At 45.2% G+C, this 20369-nt stretch overlaps 1 protein-coding gene across 1 annotated transcript in view; it reads right to left on the bottom strand.

Moving 5' to 3' along the window:
* CACNA1H (calcium voltage-gated channel subunit alpha1 H) overlaps nucleotides 1–20369 on the bottom strand; it is a 478708-nt gene that overhangs the window by 29912 nt on the left and 428427 nt on the right. Inside the window, exons 24-28 of the mRNA XM_077827747.1 lie at nucleotides 19727–19919; nucleotides 7523–7674; nucleotides 4726–4835; nucleotides 3470–3603; nucleotides 1778–1848 (exon numbers count right to left, since the gene is read on the bottom strand). Of these exons, the coding sequence (XP_077683873.1) occupies nucleotides 1778–1848; nucleotides 3470–3603; nucleotides 4726–4835; nucleotides 7523–7674; nucleotides 19727–19919 (660 nt within the window). The remainder of the gene's footprint in view (nucleotides 1–1777; nucleotides 1849–3469; nucleotides 3604–4725; nucleotides 4836–7522; nucleotides 7675–19726; nucleotides 19920–20369) is intronic.

Below are 20369 nucleotides of genomic sequence, written 5' to 3'. Positions count from 1 at the left end.
TCCAGGCTTTCTTCTCAGTCAAAGCCCATTGTTGAAAGCAAAGTCTAAATACCAAAGAGCAATTGGCTTAGATTAAGAACATCTTTTGAGGCAGTGGTGAAGGATAAACAGAGCTTTCCAAGAAAAAGAAACTTCTGTTTTTCAGTTCAGGCTGGAGAGGCTGTGGGCTTGTCTAAATGGGGAAACGTACTGGCAGAACTATGCCGGTACAATTATACTTCTATTGCTATCCCAGTACAATTAAACCTCTGTAGCTATCTGGCACAACTCCCATGTAGACACACTTATTCAGAAAGCAGAAAGCATCTGGGACATTATACCAGAGTAGCTCCAGGGATATTACACTAAGCAGTGATAAATTCTGTGGTGGAGTCAGTGAAAGGGGTATAGTCCCACTGGTATAGTCCCACTGGTAAATTTCCCTGTGTAGATAAACCCTACCAAAGTTGTACGAGTTACCTAGGCCCAATTCTCCACAGGCTTGTCTCAGCACTTAATGCCTGTAATAAAGTGGGTGCAAGAGGCTGTCATACTGATCTGGGAGCATTTTAAACCCACTTTGCTCAGGTGTAAATGAGAGTACAAGGCAGTGGAAAATCATGCTTTCCTCTACAGCACTGGCAGGATTGCCAACCCCAGGCACTCAAACATCAGGAGCAAGGTGACCCCCAAAAAAAAAACCGAAACAAAAAAACCCCACGAGATTGGTCTAAAAATAATGAGATTTGGGGGGAGGGGAGGAAACAAAAAAACAACAACCCCCAATGCAAAACGTTGGGTTCTTTTTATTTGCCTTCTGGATTTTGACCCTTTAGGGATCATGCTTTCAAGCTTTCCTTGACAACCATGAGAGCTAGACACTTGCTCTTTTAAAAATGAAAGCAGAGATTTCCCCATAAAGGAACTGGGGATTTTAAGGAAATCGTCAAATATTGACAGTCAATCTAGTGCACATTTAGAGTCCTTTAATGCCAATGCTTTCATCAGCAGGTTCCTCAGTCCACCCCGATCTCTCTCTGCCTTTTCAGGTTGTCTCCCTTCATTTGAAGTCAAAAACGCTGGTGACCCCTCCCATTTACCACAGAAGTAAGAGTAAACCATGTATCAGTGATAGTGATGCTAAGGCTATATAATTATTGGGGTGTGCCTTTTGAGAGGATGGCAGAATACCTGACCTTCCAGGAGATGGGGGAGCGGGGGAGTGAGTTGTGGGTCCAGCTGGCCTTTGCAGACATGAAAGGAGTAGAGCTTCTACGATAACCACAACATCTGACCTCACAAACAGGGAAGATTTTGGTTGCCCTGCAGTTATTCTGGAAATTTTTATTTTCTTTTGTAATTGTAATGAAACGTTCAGTGCCCTGCGCCCAACCCGGGAGTTGTGATGCATCGGTTGGGAAGCACCGGTCCACCCGTGACTCCCCAATTCTGTATTTTATAACAACTTTGCCTACAAAGGTTGAAGGGTAGATTTTGCTCTTAGATCTGCACAGTTGATCTCTAACTCCAACACTCTGCTATTCTCACCAAGCCCAGAACTCCTGGGGATTCCATGCATGCACGGGGCGAGAAAATCAGGGAACAAGATCTACCCTGCAGTCCCCGAGGGCAGAATGTTTGCCTGCAGTTCTCAGCAGAACCATTTGTATCAAGGGAGAATACGAAGACTATATACCAGGACCAGCATCTCCTACAAGGTGCAGCACAAAAACTAAATCCATGAGAGAAATCAAACTCTTCTGTCCCTGTCTGGCGTGGATCCTGTCTCCGGACTTACCTGGGGTAGGGCCTGCACCACTGTGTCCAAGAGAGCTCGCATCCCCGTGGCCATTTTGAGCAGTTTCAACACTACAACGAGAAGCAAAGCTGAAGCACCAGGGCTAGGACACATTTTTTATGTAAACACCACAAACCTATTCAAGGAAGAGGAGTGAAACAGATGCTGTGGGGTGGATTCTCCTCTCTCTAGCCACTTCATTAATGTCAGTGGAGTGACTCCACATTTACACCTGTTAAAGAGGAGGATCAGGCCCTACGTTTATAAATACGGCATGCAGGGACAGGGATCTAAGTGTCAAGTATACTCCCCTCCATGGTATGTACAACAGAATGGGGGAACTTCTGGGCCTACTCCCTCCTGTCCTTTCCAAAGTGAATGGGAGCAGACAGTAACCTTCAAAGTCAATTCTCCTCCTTGCCCCATTGCAGCTGATGTCTAGGGAAGGTGCCTCACTCCATGAGGTATGATCCTCCTCTTCTAAGGAGGAGACTAGGATGTGGGAAATCTACCAGTCCTTGCTCTTGTGTGTTCCCATGGCAGATCTTTTCCCACAAGAGGTCTAGGACCTTGGGTTTGAATTAGAGATGGGCCATGATATCTGGGCATATTGGGTTTTATAGACCACTGGGCCAGCTTACCTCCATTATATTCACTGCTTTGCATTATATTCTGTTTTATTATATTCAGCAGCAATGCAAGGAACCTACAGGCTTGTATCCTGTACGTCATTGGCTTCAGCAGTTAGCAAGAGGCTTGAGGTCTATGAACTTTGGCATAGATAAACTTAGGTAATGCGTGAGTTTTGGTGAACTGGACGTAGAGCGTAGGGGGGAATTTTGTCCATAATGACATCAGCCAACCACAGAACATGAACTGACACCGGCTTCTGGAAGGTTTTGGACGAAACATCCGACCGCAAGAGTGCCATGGCAATGAATTGACATATAAGATAATGGGGTGAAATCATAAATACACCAACCTATAGAAGACGGACACCTTAACATTGGTAAGGGGAGGAAATACAAATATGGAAGAGGGGAGAAACCCCTACTGAATATGCATTAGACATGGTAATGTCAGCGTAACATATTATAAAAGTGGCATCCCAAACTGGGGCAGTAGAGAGAGATATGTAGCCTTGGGGAGGGGCCAGAATGATGGCCACTGGTGAAGATGAGAAGGGTGACAGGGATGAGGAAGATAATGGCTAACATTTCAGGTTGTTCTGCAAGGGATGGTGTGAGTATGGATGTTCCGATGTACTTTATGTATTATCTCTGTCTACCTTACAGAGTTAGAGTGTGTGACTTTGCTAAATGTGTTAATAAATTAGTTATTTGTCAATATAAAAGAGTTCCTATAGTGTGAGTGTTGCATCTGTGCACATCGGGGATCCCAAGTATATAATAATTTTAATAATACTGGGCCTGATCTTGGGACAAGAACCTGTCATCCCTCAAAGTGATAACTGGGAATATTTATTCATGATCTATAGATCAGACTACAGTTTTGAATCAAAACCCTGCAGCCCGGCTCCATCCCTAGGTCTGAATCAAACTCAAATGACCTAGAAATGAAACACAATGGGCTGAATTCATCCCTGATGCAACCCCACTGGCTTCTATGGAATCACCCCAGAGATCAGGCATGGTCACTGAAGAGGCTCCAGGCTGGAAAGGCAATTCTTACCTCTTGCTATGCGTAGCACCCGCATGATGCGTATGATCGTGGGATTGATAGGCAGCGCGGCATTCATTTCAATTTCCTCCAGCGTGATGCCCATGATTGAGAGAAGAACTATGGCCAGGTCCAGCTGGTTCCACCTAGCAGGGTACACGTGGGAAAGACAAAAAAGAACCACACTTCAAAGGAGCGTCATGGACAGAGTTGTTAGGATGGTGCCCCGTAACAGTGGAATTGTATTCTCCTATAGAAAGGACTGTGGGCAAGGCCAGCACCCCATCCCCTTTCAGATCCAGGATTGATGGGCCAGAACCTCAGCTGGTGTTAACTGGCAAAGCACCATGTACTTCAACTGATTTACTCCAGCTCAGGATTTGGCCCAAAGTTTAGAGAGGAAAGTTGGAACCATACTATGCTACACTGTTCCTGATATCCCTACCTTCCTTAGAGATAGACCAATGTGCAACTTAAAAACTCATACTTGTTTTAGCTAAAAGAGATTAAGCTACTTTCCTAAGGAGTTTTCCTGATAAGTAGGCTTGCTCATGGCAGCCTAGAACCATGCATCAGCCGTCTGGATAAACGAGGGACACAAACTGTTCCCAGGACTAAATGGAACAGCATCTGACCTATCTGTGTGAAGTGAAGCATGAAATAAGGCTCTTTGACATATCTGGCTCTTCAGCGGGTCTCCAAATCACAGCCCGTTGTCACATACATTTGTATCCGGTCGAGTGAGCAGCAAAATGTGAAGTTATGCTTCTGGGTAGCTATAGTCAGAGGACAACAGTGCTGAGGGTGCCTTCCTTTGCCCATTCCTGGTGGGTTTACTTAGCTAGCACCCTGCAGGCTGCCCATGGACTAGTCTAGATTGGATAGGACATCAGTTCTGCAGGAAACGGTGCCGTTACGTTGTTAAGAATAGTCTTTTCCAGGCATGTATTAAGGGTAGTGGCTTGACTGTCACCTCAAGGCCAAGCAAAACTAAGCAGTGATAAATTCTGTGGTGGAGTCAGTGAAAGGGGCTAAGAACACACTTAAACCCTTTGTATTAATTTCCTATTCCCTTTATAAAGCGTGACCAGTGGTGTCAATCATCATTTTGTTAACTTCTTGACTCCTGTGAGACATCCCCGGGAGCTGTAGCTAGTCAGCACAGAGTTTCTTGTATCCAACTATGTTATTTTTACAGCAATGCTTCAGTTGCTTGGCTTCTGGTTTAGACCCTGGGCCAAACACAAAGGAGTTGAAAATAATCTCACCTGTCCTTAAAGAATCTTCGAAAACCAAATGCCACCAACTTCAGAACAGCTTCAAACACAAAAACGATGGTGAACACATAGTTGCAGTACTTCAGAGCTTCATCCAGGGTCTGAAAGGAAAGGCACTTGTTAGTTCTATACATGCTGCTTTACCTTCGTCCCACCACAAAACACTTGGCAGGTAGGAGGATGGTAGAGGTAGAGACAAAAGAAAGGGCAAAGCACAATGGAGGGATAAAGCAGCTGAGGATTGGAAACTTAAAATCAGATGCTCTGCATATGAATGAACAAGAGTTTAAAGGCCTGATTTGCAACTCACATCTGTATAACTCCAATAACTTCAGAAGAGTTACTATTGATTTGCCCCAGTGTGAGATCAGAATTAGGCCCTAAAAGAATCACTCTGATGTGGAAATTGAGAAGACAAGTTTCTATGCTGTTTAAAAATAGTTACATTTTAACTAAAGAAGGACCCTAGCCAAAACCATGCCTCCAGACCCCCCCAGTCTTTGGGAGTTTTCAAGATCCAGATCTGAACTGTATGGGTTGATCCGCCCTCTATTTTTAACGCAAAGTAGAATGAGCCTGTGGAATCATTGCTATGAAATATTATTGCATCAAATACCATAGCAAAACTTGAAAAAGAACTAGATGTTGATCTGAATAAGAACATCATCAGCAGTGATACTAGCTAGTCCAAAAATTACAATGGCTATTGATCAATCCTCAGACTTCAGGGCATAAACTGCTGAACACAGGAGGAAGAGGAGGAAATTCAACCCCTTTCCCACTTACTACAATTTTGTTATAAGGTGCATTATGAATATCTTACACTGTCTTCTTATATATCTAGAGTTGGCCATGATGAGAGACAGAATACTGGACTAAATGGATCATTGCTTTGTTCCGGTGTGGCTATTCCTAGGAATTCAGCTTAGTTTAATACATTCAGCAAAATAAATAATATTGGAGACAGATGAAATCTTGCCTTCTCAAAATGTGTTACATCTCCAGTGATCTCCATATTTGGTGTAATGTTCGCTCCCTCTATAAAGCCGCGTTCGGAAGTCAGGAATCCAGAGTGTTTATACTTTAAGATGATGACTGTTTCTAATGGATTTCATTGGAGTTGGAGGCCAAAAATAGCAAAAAACCACACTGCTCAAATCTTAAAATAGATGGCTCTGGAGTAAAAGAGCTTTTTCCCCCTGATTAGGGTTGTTTTCTGGTCAAATGTGGCCATAGGTTTCTTACAAATCAGAAAAATGAACAACAAAACCAGACACAATAGGAAACAAAAAGTCAATGGTAATACTAGAGAAAAGAAAATCTCATTTGCTTTGGTGACAGGGGAACACAGAACTTCAGAGATGGCTTAATTTCAGGGCAAAATTCTCCTACTGACATCTGTGCGACTGCTCTCCCCTGATGCGTGGGATGGACTTCTGTTGGTTTTTGGAAATGTGATCTGAAAGTTGTACAGATGTAATAGGGCTGGCATTTCTGAATGCCTGTCTTGCTCTATTTTGATTCTAATTATATTCCCTAAAATAAAATAGACACCTTTGTTTTTTATAATGTGGCCATTTATTATTTAACTTAAGATCTCTCTTGGGTCCAGTTCTTGTATCATGTACACTGGTGTACACCCAGAAGAACTCCATTGATTTAGACTCCTATAACACACATGTAAGTGAGATCGGATTCAGGAGAAATAAAACAGAGGCTGTTGTGTAAAGGAATTACAGAAGCAGAGGAGTACAGGTGGCATAAAACACACACACGCTACCCTCTGGCTTGGTGTATCTTGGCTTAGCTTCCTTGAGAATCATTTGCAGGTGACATGGCAAACCTTACATTATTAAAAAGCAAACACAGATTCTGGAGAGCTGTGAGGGATAATACTATGTAATGTTCCTGTAATACAGATGGACAGGCCAAAAGATCTATGTGTGAGAAAGTCAGTCCTGACAAATGTAAGAGAGTGGTGAAGGGCAAATATATCAGCCCTAGAATGATGAAGGCCCTGTTCCCTAGGACACTGGTCCCCAAACTGTGGGGCATGCCCCCCTAGGAGGCAGCAGAGGAATATTTGGGGAGGTGTGGGAGGACCCAGACCAGCACAGCCCAGACCAAAAGCACAACATATAAACAGAGCCGATTTACTCCAAATTCAGTGAGGAAAGAAGGCCACCCTGAGCACACCCGTTGCATATTAACATCAGTTAATGGAATATTCTAAAACATTGACGTATTTTACTCCACCTGGTAATGAAAATCTACATGGCAAATGTCAGTAGGACACTGCTAAAATCAGGAGACCAATTATTTGGGCAATTTTTCTTTCATCGCTCTCGAGGCCAAAGTCCATCTAATCCTCTGTGGGCCTGATTCTGATCTCACACTGCTCTTATGCAAGTGTAACTCCATGGACCTCAAAGGCATTACTCCTGATTCATACCAGTTTACACGAGAGGAGACTCAAGCCCTTTGCTTCAAGAGGTGACTCTTTTCTGGCAGAACGGTACAGCTGGCCCTAATCAAAGGTGGAAATGTGGCTATAGCTGATGAATTCATTGTACCAAATACTTCTAACCTGAGGTCCTCAGAAGCATCTCAAAGAACAGGCAATGCTCTCATGTGAGCTTTCGCTTAGGGCCATATTCAGATACCCCTGACATCAATGGTCATACTCCCATGCTATTCGGTGAACAGGATATGGTCCTTAATTGCTGTGACATCCCATCCAATTGCATTTAGCTTCAGCTGCACTCCAAGGAGGGCACGTGGCTCTTACCTTGGGCTGGTTATAGTGCTCCATTGACATAGTGATGACATTGACCCCAATGATGAAAGTAATGAAGAGGTCCAGATAGTGGCTGGTACAGAGGGTGTGGATATACCTCCGCGTCGGGGAATAGTCAGCATAGTAGGGTCTGCGCTGGGCTTCTGCAGAAAGAGACAAGCAAACGCAAGGCAATGACCATGTTTCCCTCCTGCCAGCGTAAGGCACGTTGGCAGGTATCACACAACATCCTTTCCTGACTGTTGTCTCTTACATAAAATTGGGCGCTGGGTGGGCTCCTCCTAAGATCAGAGGCTTCCAAAGAGTTTTAAGCAGACGTAACGCACTGAGCCTCAGATGGAATGAACAAAGGCCTTCCAACTAGTGACATTGGCCCTTTGGAGACTCAGTTCAGCTAAGCACCTAAAAGGATCAGATACCTTATCAGAACAATCCAGGCTTCTTGGGCCCACAGAACTGTCCTGGATAACATGGAAGGCCAGGTTCTCTCTTGCAAGATTTCACAGTACTTACCACTTCTAGTCAGACCAGAGACCAGCCTCCTCACTCACAGTATCTCAGGCACTTCCCCATCTGGTTGGAAGCAGGGGGTGCAAGAGGCAGGGTTGGAAACAGAAATTAAGGAAGGAAAAGTTTTCACACCCACAACAGGTTCAATTCCAGTTTGGGGCAAAGAGCCAGGGCAGTTCTTATTTTATCTGGACCAGGCTGAGCATCTCTACTTCTCACTCGGCTGGAGTCAGACAACTTGTAAGTCAATGGGAATGAGAATGGCAACCTGGACGCATCTTCTATGAGAAAGGGGATTTACCAGCTAGACATGGCATATGAGGGAATGCAAGGGTGGATGAGGCAGCTGGGGAACACATATTGGTGGATGGTTATTAGCATAGGGGACCAGGTTAAGGGTAACTATCCAAAGGAGGTAGGGTGGAATGTTCTGTACCTATTGGCCCTACAATGACTTTGTTGTAAGTAGCTCAGATTTGCAAACGGAAAGCAGCCATGATTCAAAGACTGTGGCTTAGCATGTCAAATAGTACAGACTGCCGGCTCTGTAACAGTGTTAGTTCCTTCTCTCTTTTGTATCTAGACAGGTGCTTGGAGGTGTGACATCTTCTGCTGTATGCCTCCAAGGGAGTGAAATTCACCCTGTGCAGGATGACACTCAAGTCCCACTGCCCAGGAGTGAAGGTCATCCAAAGGAAACATGCTGTAAGTGGAACGTGATTAGAACCTTCATTATAAGGTTATGCAGCTCGAGGTTCTTTTGAAATTTAAGAACCAGAGCAGGGGAGTAACCAGGAAAATAGCTGGACTGTGGCCACGTGAACTTAATATCTGTGCTTTCGGTCAAGAATTCTTTTAACTGAGAAACTTTTTGCACATAACCAGCCTTAGTACAAGCCACTGTAACTAGTATCTGGATACAACCCTGTGATTGGTTGTATTCTTACTGTGTGTGTAGTAATAGATTTTGACTGTGGTCTTTCCGATTGATTCTGTTTCAAACTTAAGAAACATAAAAATACAAATAACTAAATCAGGGCCAAACCTAGAGACCTATTAGGCCATATATCCAAGCCAGAGCAGGATTGCTTCTGACAGTGGTTTTGTTGATGCTTTGCCCAATCTAGTTTTAAATGTCTCAAGAGTTGAAAGCAGGAGAGAGTTTATTTTAAAAGCAGGGAAATATGGAACAACTACACTTAGAAGCCTCCAGGAGCTCATCTTCCCATCCTTGCTAATGTCTTCCAGCTGGAAGGGGCACTTGTAATATTACTTTTTGGTAATACAGATGATGCCAGATCAGAATGCAAAAACTGAAATAAATTGGTTCAAAGGAACTGGATCCACCCATATCCTTTAGCTACTATTCTTTCTTGGTGGTTAAATGTCGAATGGGGACACATTAAACATTTGTTTGGATCAAGGTCACCTAGACTTAACTTTAATGCCCGTGAAGGTGGAAAAACAACACAAAAGCAAACAATTATTTGTGTGTTCTGTTTTTGATGATGGGTATAAATCCGAAACATTATTTTGAACTGGAGTGATGGTCTTTGCTGTGAATAGCTGAGTTTGGCTAATCCTATGGTATGTCTATAAAAAGCACTATTTGAAATTAAAAAATATTTATTTAAATTTGTGCATGGAAACACATTGCACGTTCAGGCTTATCACATGTGGAAATCTGGAAATGCCTTCTTGGGGAATGTGCAAAATCAGCTTGCAGGAAGGGCTAAGGTTTACTGAAATTGGTCAAACTTTATATTAAAGGTACATTTATTGTTAATAAATGATTAATAACTCTTACAAGCATGTGACAGACATGAATAGTATGTGCTATAGATGGTTATAAGTACATCAGTAAAAGGTACTACAGAAGATCATCTATTGACCTTTTGGACTATAACAATCTATAACAATTGATTAGCAATTTATTAAAAGAGCTGATTATCATTTATTAACCCTTTATCAACTATTTATATAATGCACCTTAATATAAAGTGTGAGTCCAGAGTTAAATACTCTGCCTGGAAATTGCTGGAGCACAGGTGTGCTTCTTACCCCACTATTGAAATAGACCTTTCCTTATATACATTGTGAGCTATAGGTATAGTATATGGATCCTCTCTCTGATGTACAGTATGTATATATATGTTGTACAGCATGAAGCTACCATGTAGAGTATGTACAATATATGTCATATGCTCGGCAGATGTGTCGTACCGTTCTGCATTGTGGGTTGTGGGAAGATGACACGAAGGATTAGCTGGTTGCTTGGAAGCCTGGGAGATATTTAATATGAGGTGGGGAGAGGGACAGAAAAAGCTCTTGAAAACTCCTAATCTGCTGGAGTTTCCTAACTTCTTTAAGCCAATTAATGGATGGAAAAAAACTTTAACTTTGAGACACATACAAAGACAATCCAAGGGTAAAGTTTGATGACATTTGGAAACACATGCAGCAACATCATGCTCAGTGCAGTAACCCAGGCAATGTCCATTGGAGGAGATGCTACTCATGCACTGCTAAATGTGGCATGCAGGGATGTGCAGAAGGGACAACAGGCCAGATTCTGCTCTTGGTTATGCTGCTGTAAATCAGGAGTAACCCCACTGAAGTCAGTGGGGTTACAGTGGTGTGAAACCAACAAGAGAGAAAAATCAGTCCCATGTTTTTTGTTACATTTCTATTTCTTTTTGACCAACGATGAGGCTTGTATTTTGATGTAATGGTGCAGTAGGAACACTCCAAGAGTTCCTGAAAAGTCACCAATCACGTGGGCTCAAAGCTTTGCCGAATCACTGTCTATTCCAATTTCCTTTAGACATAGTATTTTTAAGTCGTCTGCACAAACAGTGACAGCTTGTCATTTGCATGCTTGGTTTCGGTCCAATCAAAGACATGCATTTGTGTGTATTACCAATACCCAAGGAGAATATGCCATCACAGTCTCCAGGCTTCCGTGCGTTTCATCTGAAGGTTCGCTGCACACACTTACTGTACAGGCTGCTAAAGTTTGGAGACAGGGGAATCTACAGAAGAGCCTGGATGAGGAGAACACTGGATTGCTGGGGTGGGCAAATGTCAAGCTCTTCATTAATTACACCATCAGGCAGAATGCAAGCCTCCCTTGGTTTTTCCATAGAAATGGTTTCTCTAATGATATTGCGGCCAGCTGACTGTGACCAAACATCAAAAGCAGTCTCATTACCTCTATCAATTATTACTGAAGGTTTGACTTGGTGGAAACACGGGAGGGAAGAGAGACACTATGAAAGGTATACAAGAGGTGAACCGTTCTCATTTCTCTCCTCCAGCTTCCTGATATTGACTAATAATTGTATGAATTAGAATCTCACCTTCCCTGGGGAATATTTAGACTGCTCTGCTTGAGATTTTGCTGACATGAGAATTAATGAAGCACCACCTCCAGTTTAAAAGGCATTCAGGTTGGCATTACAAGTGCTACCTAAAAAGCTGCTCCATGAGTCTCCTCTGCATGAAACATTAGAAAGCCAAGTGGGTTTATGTGCATGCTTCCTATAGGCTGGTTTTATACCTGTATTAAGAAAGGTGCCTGGAAAAATAAGCAAAATGTTTTTAAGTTCCTAGGCAGACGTGAAACACACGGGTACACAGTGTACAAGTTTTAGTTAAAGCTCGGTCTACAGAATACGGAGCACACACACCACATGGATTAGAAAGAACGGACCTGATCCTGAATGTTGTTCAGCATCCCCAACGCCTCATCACCCTCAGGGAGAATTGTCTGCGATCAGCACGTTGAAGTGCAGGTCTTATTAGGGCACAGCTTTGGTGTCTGTTCAACAAACCAACCTCTTCCTTCTACATGCCACAAATGTCTAGATGTTAATTTGTCCAGGATCCCCAAGGGAATGGACATCAATTAAAGGTCAGCTGTGATTGTGTACTCTCTGGCACTGAGAACCAGACTGTCCACAGCAGTAGTTGATCTTTCCATGGTTCACTGAACTAGCCACAGAATTAAAAACCAAACTCCAACTTTTCATCATTAGATCGAGGGCCATCCCAGTGCTGTCGCCAACTGGTTTGGTTTTCAGTCCAGCTTGCTCTCTCCTTTCAGTATGCGATGTCTTAAGTACTTGTGTTTAGCCTTTGAAGGGGCAGAACATCACTCAGTTTTAACCTGGCATCAGATTGTATTTGACGGACCAAATGCCTCCCAGCTTCAAGTGCACTGGCTTTTCAGCCATTACAACAGGGTTGAAATTGGCCCAGTGTCCTGAACACAGAAGAGATCAAACTGATCCATTTGTTTTTAATCAAAGCTTTTAATCTGGGGAGGAGAGTTTCACTTTATGTCTTCGGGAAGCCTCATCAAAAGGTTAGGAGCTGCAGGATTATAAAATTACAGCACTTTTATTTATACAGTGGCTATATCTGATGGAGGCAGTGATCGTGTCAGGAGAAATATGTTAGCTTATCTTGAAGTTTTACCTTCACATTAACAATTACATTGTGGTACAAAATAGTTCTGCTTTAAAAAAAAAAACATCAAATTTTATTTTTAAAGCCTATTTATTCAATCTCCCTCCCTCTTTTTCATTCCAGAGCAGTTAGCTGGCAAATATACAGCATGATTATATTTAACACTTAAGTAGTGCCCTTAGTCCATAGATCTCAAAGAACTTTATAAAGGGTGGCATCTGTTTCCCCACAATCACAGGCAGAGAAACAGAGGCACAGAGAAGGAAGTGACTAACCCAAGGTTATACAGCAACAGTGGCAGAGCTAAAGCTAGAATCCAGGTCTCCTGACCCCCAGTCCACCAGCGTCACTTGTATGCAAAGATACCTAAGAGCTCATTCACACTTAGTATTAGTTATATGACAGTGATGCCCAGCAGCCCAAGTCAGGATTGGGGCCACGTTGTGTTAGGCGCTGCACAAATACACAGGAAGACACTAATGTAACACAAGATGTAACACGGGCACAGAAATAACGGGGGAGAGAGCGGACAAGGGCAACAATGTCTGGCAGGCCAGCTGTGTGCAGGACTTGGTGGTCCTGAATTCTAAATCTCTTTCTCTCCTGCTTACAATAAACTCATTAAATATCAATCACTGCCTGCCTGGCACTCTCTCAGTCAATATCAGCCTCTCACAGCTGAGTATGCTGCATACAAACCATCACCGGCCAGTCCCTGCAGTCGCAGCTGCACCTCGGTCAGGCCCAGCGCCCATTGATCTCACTGGGAATGTTGCCTCCACAAGACCCACTAGCCCCGCTGCCAAGTCACGAGGTGCTTCTTGAGTGACACTGGTCACAGGAGGAAGTTTTTTTGTTAAGGTGCTGGGGCAAGTGGGAGGAATGGCGCTCCCCTCCTGCCAGCCATTAACTCAACTCCCGCCCTGGCATGGGGGGGCCGGGTAGGGAGCAGTGAAAGGGGAGGAGAGGGGCAATCCAGCTGTCTATCTCCCCCACAATCCCTGCAAGCAACCAGCTGCCCCAGCATCCTCCCACTCCCCCATGCACTCTAACACTAGGAAGGGTTGGAGAGGCTGCTGGATAGGGGTAGGATGCCCCACTAGCTGAAGGTGCGTTGTAGCTAGAGGGGGCATGGTGCTTAGAGCCCTGGCTCAGCTGGCTGGAGGGAAGGTATCATGACCTGCGTCCGCCCATCCCTGGCTGGGATCTGCTGTGGGAATAGCAAGGGGGGAGGCAAAGAGACTGTCTGCTGAATCTCCGCAGCCCAGCCTAGCTGAGGGAGATCCCAGCCGGGCTGCGTGCAACAGGGCGGCCAGGTGAGGAAGCGAGGCAGGCAGCAGGCCACCATTGCCGATGTTCAACGGGGACCAGGGAAGTGCTTGGTTGCTGGCATTTCACAGGCAGAGGGCCAGCTCCAAAAGGACTGGGGAGGAGTGCAGGGGATTAGATAGATAGAGAAGGCAGCAAGAGATTGATGGGGGCGCCTCATCACGAGGGGGAAGGGTAAGGGGTCTGGGGAGAAGAAAAGAGACCATCTTGCGTCCAAATCCCCACTGGCTTGGGGAGGAGGGGTGTTCGGCACAGGAACAAAGTGCTGGGCCTTGGGTTCACGCAACCCCTTCTGGGGTGTGGCAGTGTATGGGCAGGATCTGTAGCAATGGTACACAGTCTCCAAACTATTGTAACCCTTGGCAGATGTTGCACTCAGACAGTGTGGGGAGCTAGTCAATAATTATCTAACATTCACCCTTAGAGCCAGCTCTGTCTGTGCCATAGGCAGGCTGTGAGCAAGCTGCCCCTCCCAGACTGCTAATTGTTTCCCAGACGTAGGCCAAAGCCTGCTGTGCTTACACTTCACATTTGTGTACACACACATCCCTATGTACATATACACAGGCACTTAAAGACACACAACATATGGGTTGCTCGACATACACAGACAGAGAACTAGACACAGACACAAGTCGGAAGCTAGTCAGACAGACAGACAGGTGGCCAGACTGTATTTTTGCCAGCTACAGCCTCCTTTTGCTGCCCACAGTATGTTACGTGTGTCACCCCTTGGCCTCCTGGGAAGAGGATACATCTCAATGCTTCTTATACTCTTCCTGTTTTTGCAGCCCCTGCAGCCCAGCTGTGCCCCAGGGGAAGCTGTGGCTGGCGGCTGAACCCTCTTGACTTGGTCTTGTGCTGCCTCGCCAGCATGGCTGGTTTTGCCGTACACCTTCCTTCCAACACCAAGCCACCCGTTTTCTCCTTTCCACCCCACCCTCCTGGTACAAAACGGCAACAGCACACAGCACTGTGCAGGCCAAGATGGTCACTGCATCACCTCACAGGCACGGTACGTCACGTACACACACAGAAAGTCAACACGGCACCAGCCACACTTCACATCTTTCTGAGTCTGCCGCATTTTGAGCCAAGCCCATAGTCTTCTAAATTAACCAAAGGAGCCAAAAATCCCACCCATGTTGTTTAGATCAGAGTTTAAATTTAAACAATAATTTAAAAAGTGACCGTTGTTTGGTTTCACTTGGTTAAAAAACATTTCCCGAGCCAAAGCTTGCTATTCTGAACACGGTCAAGAAGGGATTCTCCAAGCACACGCACGAGAATGAGCAGATCTGAGGTAAGCTCTTGTAGGCCCTGCATGTGATGAAACACCTAGGCTCAACTTGCCTGCTACATCTGCCTTGATTCCCTTCCAGAGAGCTGTCTTCCTCACTGCGCACGCTTGATGGAAATGTTACACTCCACATCTGTGCAGCGCCTGGGCTCTCAGTCTAGAAATACCTCCTAGGCTCTTTCCTTGCTGGCCTTTCCAGGCTTCTATATGAATTAAGATGAGGTGTGGAGTTCTCTGGGAAAGCAACTCAACAGCGTCCTTCACGTAGACAGGGACTGGCTCTGCTCGGCCTCAGAGCAGTGAGCCAGGGACAACCTGTTATCAACCTAACCCACCACCAGACACAGCAACCACCTATAATTAGGATAGTTCTCATTTGCCCATGCTGTAGTCCATTTTCTCTACAGACTACTGGTGAGTTCTGCTCTTTGCTTACAAGTTCCACTTGTTATGGTTTGGAGGCTTCTTCTGGACCAACCGTGTGAGCTGCCAAGGGCCACCCGGGAAATGCTGAGCGACCCAAACTCCCACTGGGAGTTGAGGGGGCTTCAGGACCTTGCAGGATCTCTGTTTCCAAGGGTAGGAATAAAGGAATTGATGTTTTGAAGCAGGAGGTGTGGAGAAAGTGAATAGAGAAGTGTTATTTACCCCTTCACATAACACAAGAACCAGGGGTCACCCAATGAAATTAACAGGCAGCAGCTTTACAACAAACAAAGGGAAGTACTTCTTCACATAACACACAGTCAGTCTGTGGATCCAGATGTTGTGAAGGCCAAAAGTATAACCAGGTACAAAGGAAAAATTAGATAAATTCATGGAGATTAGGTCCATCAATATGGCTATTAGCCAAGATGGTTAAGCTTCTGACTTCCAGGGGGTGGATCACTTGATAATTGCTCTGTGCTGTTCATTCCCCATGAAGCATCTGGCATAGGCCTCAATAAGAAGACAGGACACTGGGTGAGATGGACCATTGGTCTGACCCAGGATGGCCGTTCTTATGTTCTAGTGAGTATCAATTGAGGGAGCCTCAAGTGAACTTTGGGAGCCATGGCCTGGTTCAGATGATTTGGCTTTGACTTCTAGGGGGTCCTAACGAATCCAGCCTGAGCCAATACTGACTGCAAGTTGCTGAGATCAGATGATTGTGTAGTGGGCCCTGTGAAATGAGTTTGGTGGGTCTCAAGCCAGTTCCTAATGGAGAATTGTGCCCCTCACAAAAAACCCAACCCCATTCTGGCATCTCAGCAGAGAGCTGAATGATTGGAATGGGCCTGGAGGCTAAACTTCCCTCTTACCCCCGAATGTGCTGTGTCTAGGTCAGGGTCAATGCATGCTGGTGGGAAAGTGTAGGTGAAACTGTTTTGTTCTGTACTCCTACTGTGAGGCTTGGTCTGGCCATGAGTCCCTAGGGATTTCAGTCCAATACTTTTCGCCACGCAGTGCAGAGCTGCACATACTTAAAAGGGAAACTCAAAGTCCTTAATAATTCTTCAGCTGCTGTTGGGAAAGGGCTGAGTCTTCTCTGCATCTTGAAAGAGAGAGAGGCATCCAGCTGCACAAATTTAACATGGATTCTGTGGTTTCCCAAACTGCCGCCCATTCCACAGCCACATTTGTTTTCAAGCTCATGTCAGTTTGCATGAGGGACTGCCCCGCAGGAGGTAAGCTATGTGTGAGAACAGAGACATTACTAGCGAGGAAAATACACGGTCAGCCTTCCAAAAACTAACTGCAAACATAGGTGAACTGTCCGTCCTCCTCATGATTATGGAGCTAGCAGGAATTGAAGCTAAAACCCCCAAATCCAGAGGCCAGGTAGAGTTAGGAAACAGTGGGGTGATCACACCCCATATTACTTTGCTAGTACATTAACAATGACTTAGCAGAACCATACCCTCTGGAGCAAGGAGGTGATTCAACTTTCAGATTCATAGAGTCTAAGGCCAGAAGGGACCACCTAGTCTGACCTCCTGTATAGTACAGGCCACAGAACTTCCCCAAAATAATTCCTAGAGCATAAGAAGCTCTCTGCTGCCCATTGTGCCATAGAAGTTTCATGACATAGACTCTTCTCCAATGGGAACAGCGCTGAGACCAAACTCATTACACATCAGACCTTAATCTCAGAGTTTAAAGGTAGGTGGCCTTATCTCCAGAGTCTCTCAGCCTGCTAAAGATAATTATATAGTGTCTAGGAGGAGACAATTACAAAGGGAATATCTGCTTTTTCCTAACTTCATCTTCCTTTAGCTGAAGTTTATCTTCCTGAACATCATACAGGGAGGTACATTTGATTATTTATGGATTTCTTTGGGAAACAGCTGGCTGTATTTGCACGTGGACTGGCAATCCTACTGGGTGTGTTCTTGGACTCAAAGATTTCTTGCAGTAAATTGCAAAATACAGTGGGCTAAATCTGGAGTGGCACTGATTTCTTTGGGTGGTGCAGGTAACTTTCTGGGAGAGGAGCTGCACTGCAGGTGACTTCAATGGGAGTTGTACATATTTGTTAGCTCCCAGGACCTGGCCCCATAGCATGAGCAGCAACCTCTAAAACTCGGGAGTTTGGTGGCCTGATCTGAAAGCCCATTGAAGGTAGTGGAAAGTCTCCCAGTGACCTCAGTGAGCTTTGGATGCTTAGCTGAGTTCTCCGAGCCTCCTGGGTTGGAAGTCTCATGGAAGCTGCCTGTCTCCCAACACTTTATCATCTACTTCACCTGTTGTGCTACAAATACTGCAAGAACAGCCTTCTGGGATCCCCAGGTTTCCGCTTCCAACCCCAGCTTGAACCTGGAAGCTCAGACGCATGAATAAGAAAGGTAAAGAAAAGCTGGATTGCTTTTGAACTTTTTCAGACCTCAGAAGAGGCATTTGGGGCTGTAATAAAGGTTTGAGTTGGGCTGGGTTTTATTTTAGCCACACCACTTGACCCATGACTAGCTACAAATCCAAAGCATGCAGCCCTGGCTTTGGTTTCCGGTCAATCTGCCATTGATTAAGGCCCAGCACGAGTTCACTGTGGAGCTATTTCGCGCGGAAGCCTCCTGTGACAAATTACTAGAGAGACAATGGGGAAAGTGGAAATTATTGCTGGAGATGTAGGCAGACCGCCTTCTGGATCAAGTGCAGATCAGATTCAGGGATAGAAGGAGGAAACTAGTTGGGGTTGAGGTTTCAATTAGCACAGCTGCCTGCTTGCCATGTCATTACAGCAGAGGCATGACTTTTTGATTTAACAGCAGCTCTCCCTGCTGAAAATGGATGCCTATTGCTCTGTGTTTTAGGAGATTGCTAGCAGTTTGTCATTAAGGGGCACTCAGCCATTGCAGGAGGTTATGTGAGGCAGCAGAATGATAAGGGTACAATCCACGTGACACAGTGCTAGTGAGCCTGGTGGAGTTGAAAGCACCTTGCCTCTTAGATCTGTCTGTGCTCCACTAAGAAATTGCAGCTTGGGGCGTATCCCTCCACTCACATCTGACAAATTTCAACCAGCTCAAAACGAGTCTTCTTGAGTCTGCCAGTGTGGCTGGGAATCGTGTGTGACAGGTTCTTGGGGACATTTCTAGTGCTTCCTGCAGCTGGGACTACCCAAACAACTCCCTGCTATTTCCTACTCGCAGCTGGAACCTGGCAGGGACAGTGAAAGTGAAAAATTATGACAGGAAAAATGAGCTGAAACTTTTGGGATCTTTCAAGAAGATTCAGTTCTAGAAATGGGCAAAGACTCAGGCAGGTTCTGATGTTCTCTGGTCTGGTTTGGCCATCCCTAAAAGAAATCCATGGTCAGAACTTATCAAAGCTATGTAGGTCCCTAATGACTCTCCAGTGGCCACTGTTTCCATCCAACGTGGTTAGAAGGCCTGTCCACACCTACATCATTGCTCTGTGCTAAAGGTCTCTTGCAATAGGTGGCTAGGCAAGCATCCTGTCTAATGGACTTCATTCAAGAAGACTTGTCTCAGCTTCCCTGCACTGGGGCTCCGTTCCTCTCCCCATGCCTGTTTTGCTCATGCCCTCATGCAGCATGTGCGTGGCATGCGGGGCCATGCACCGAGATCCTAAAAAGCATTGCGACTATTTGATCTAAGGAAAAAAAAAAAATCAAACCACCACCATCGTAATTTAAAAATGCAGGCGACACTTTAAGCCCCAGGGCACTGGGATGCCTTTGTGAGTTGTCTTCGCACACGTGGCAAACATCGCTCATGTTTACTCAGTAAATCCCTCTCTCGCCCAATGGCCTTCTTCACGCTTCCTGAAGATAATGTAAGAATCATGTCTTGAGGGGCTCACTAATAATTCAGATAGGACTCTGCTTTCCAGGCTTGCCGGCCTTTACTCTGCCTACCATCTACATAAACGGGCAACATTTGTCAAGCTCATAGAGGACACTTCTAGGGAATGTGTAGCCCTGAGACTTAAGGCGTCGCCAAAGTAGTAAATAAACAACGCGGCCTTTTTAGTCCCATGTCAACCAAACCAAAGGAAAATGAAAGTCTTGCTTTGGAAGCAGGCAGGGCTCAGAAAGATTTTGGTTTGTAACGCAGTCTACCGACCAGACATGTATAGCTCCTTACTCCTGCGCTTTTTCTCCAGGCGCCTCAGCCGCTTCTCCTCCCGCCGACGGGCCTCTTCTGCCTCCTGGTGCTGCCGACACTTGTGGAAATTCTCCACCACCACCCCCACGAACATGTTGAGCACGAAAAAGCTGACGATGAGCAGGAAGGAGATGAAGTAGAGAAGCATCCACGGGTTGTGGTTCTGGACGGGCTGAGAGATGGGAGGCAGGAGAGGGCAAGAGAGAAGAGGAGAAAAGTGTGGGTCATTGTAAAACAGACATATCAAGTGTCCAGCAGCAGTGGGAAGCCAGTGGTGGATTCCCATGGGTAGGAGAATAGGGCTTGGAGAACCCATGGGCTGTTTCTCCGCAAGTTTTCCTTTCACCCATTTTCTCCCCTGTTGAAATTTTACCTTCTTTTGTGAAAACCATAATTTGGCTGGAAAAAAAAAATTCCTCGCAAGATCACAATTTTTGGCATGGAAATAGTTTTAATTGAAGAGAGGCTCAAATTTATGATTTGCATGGGGGCATTAATGCTTAGTTGATGTTTGTCCATTGTTCTGAGATCCTTGGGCACTGCAGATACTAAGTACAAAGGGTTATCGCTGTTACAACATGGTACCATTCACCAAAGGATCTCGAGAGAATTTTGCTAATGC

Source organism: Eretmochelys imbricata, chromosome 10 (genome assembly GCF_965152235.1).
Source record: "Eretmochelys imbricata isolate rEreImb1 chromosome 10, rEreImb1.hap1, whole genome shotgun sequence".
Lineage (NCBI taxonomy): Eukaryota > Metazoa > Chordata > Testudines > Cheloniidae > Eretmochelys > Eretmochelys imbricata.
The sequence above is the reverse complement of the archived record's forward strand: the minus strand, read 5'-3'. Positions and strand labels throughout refer to the sequence as shown.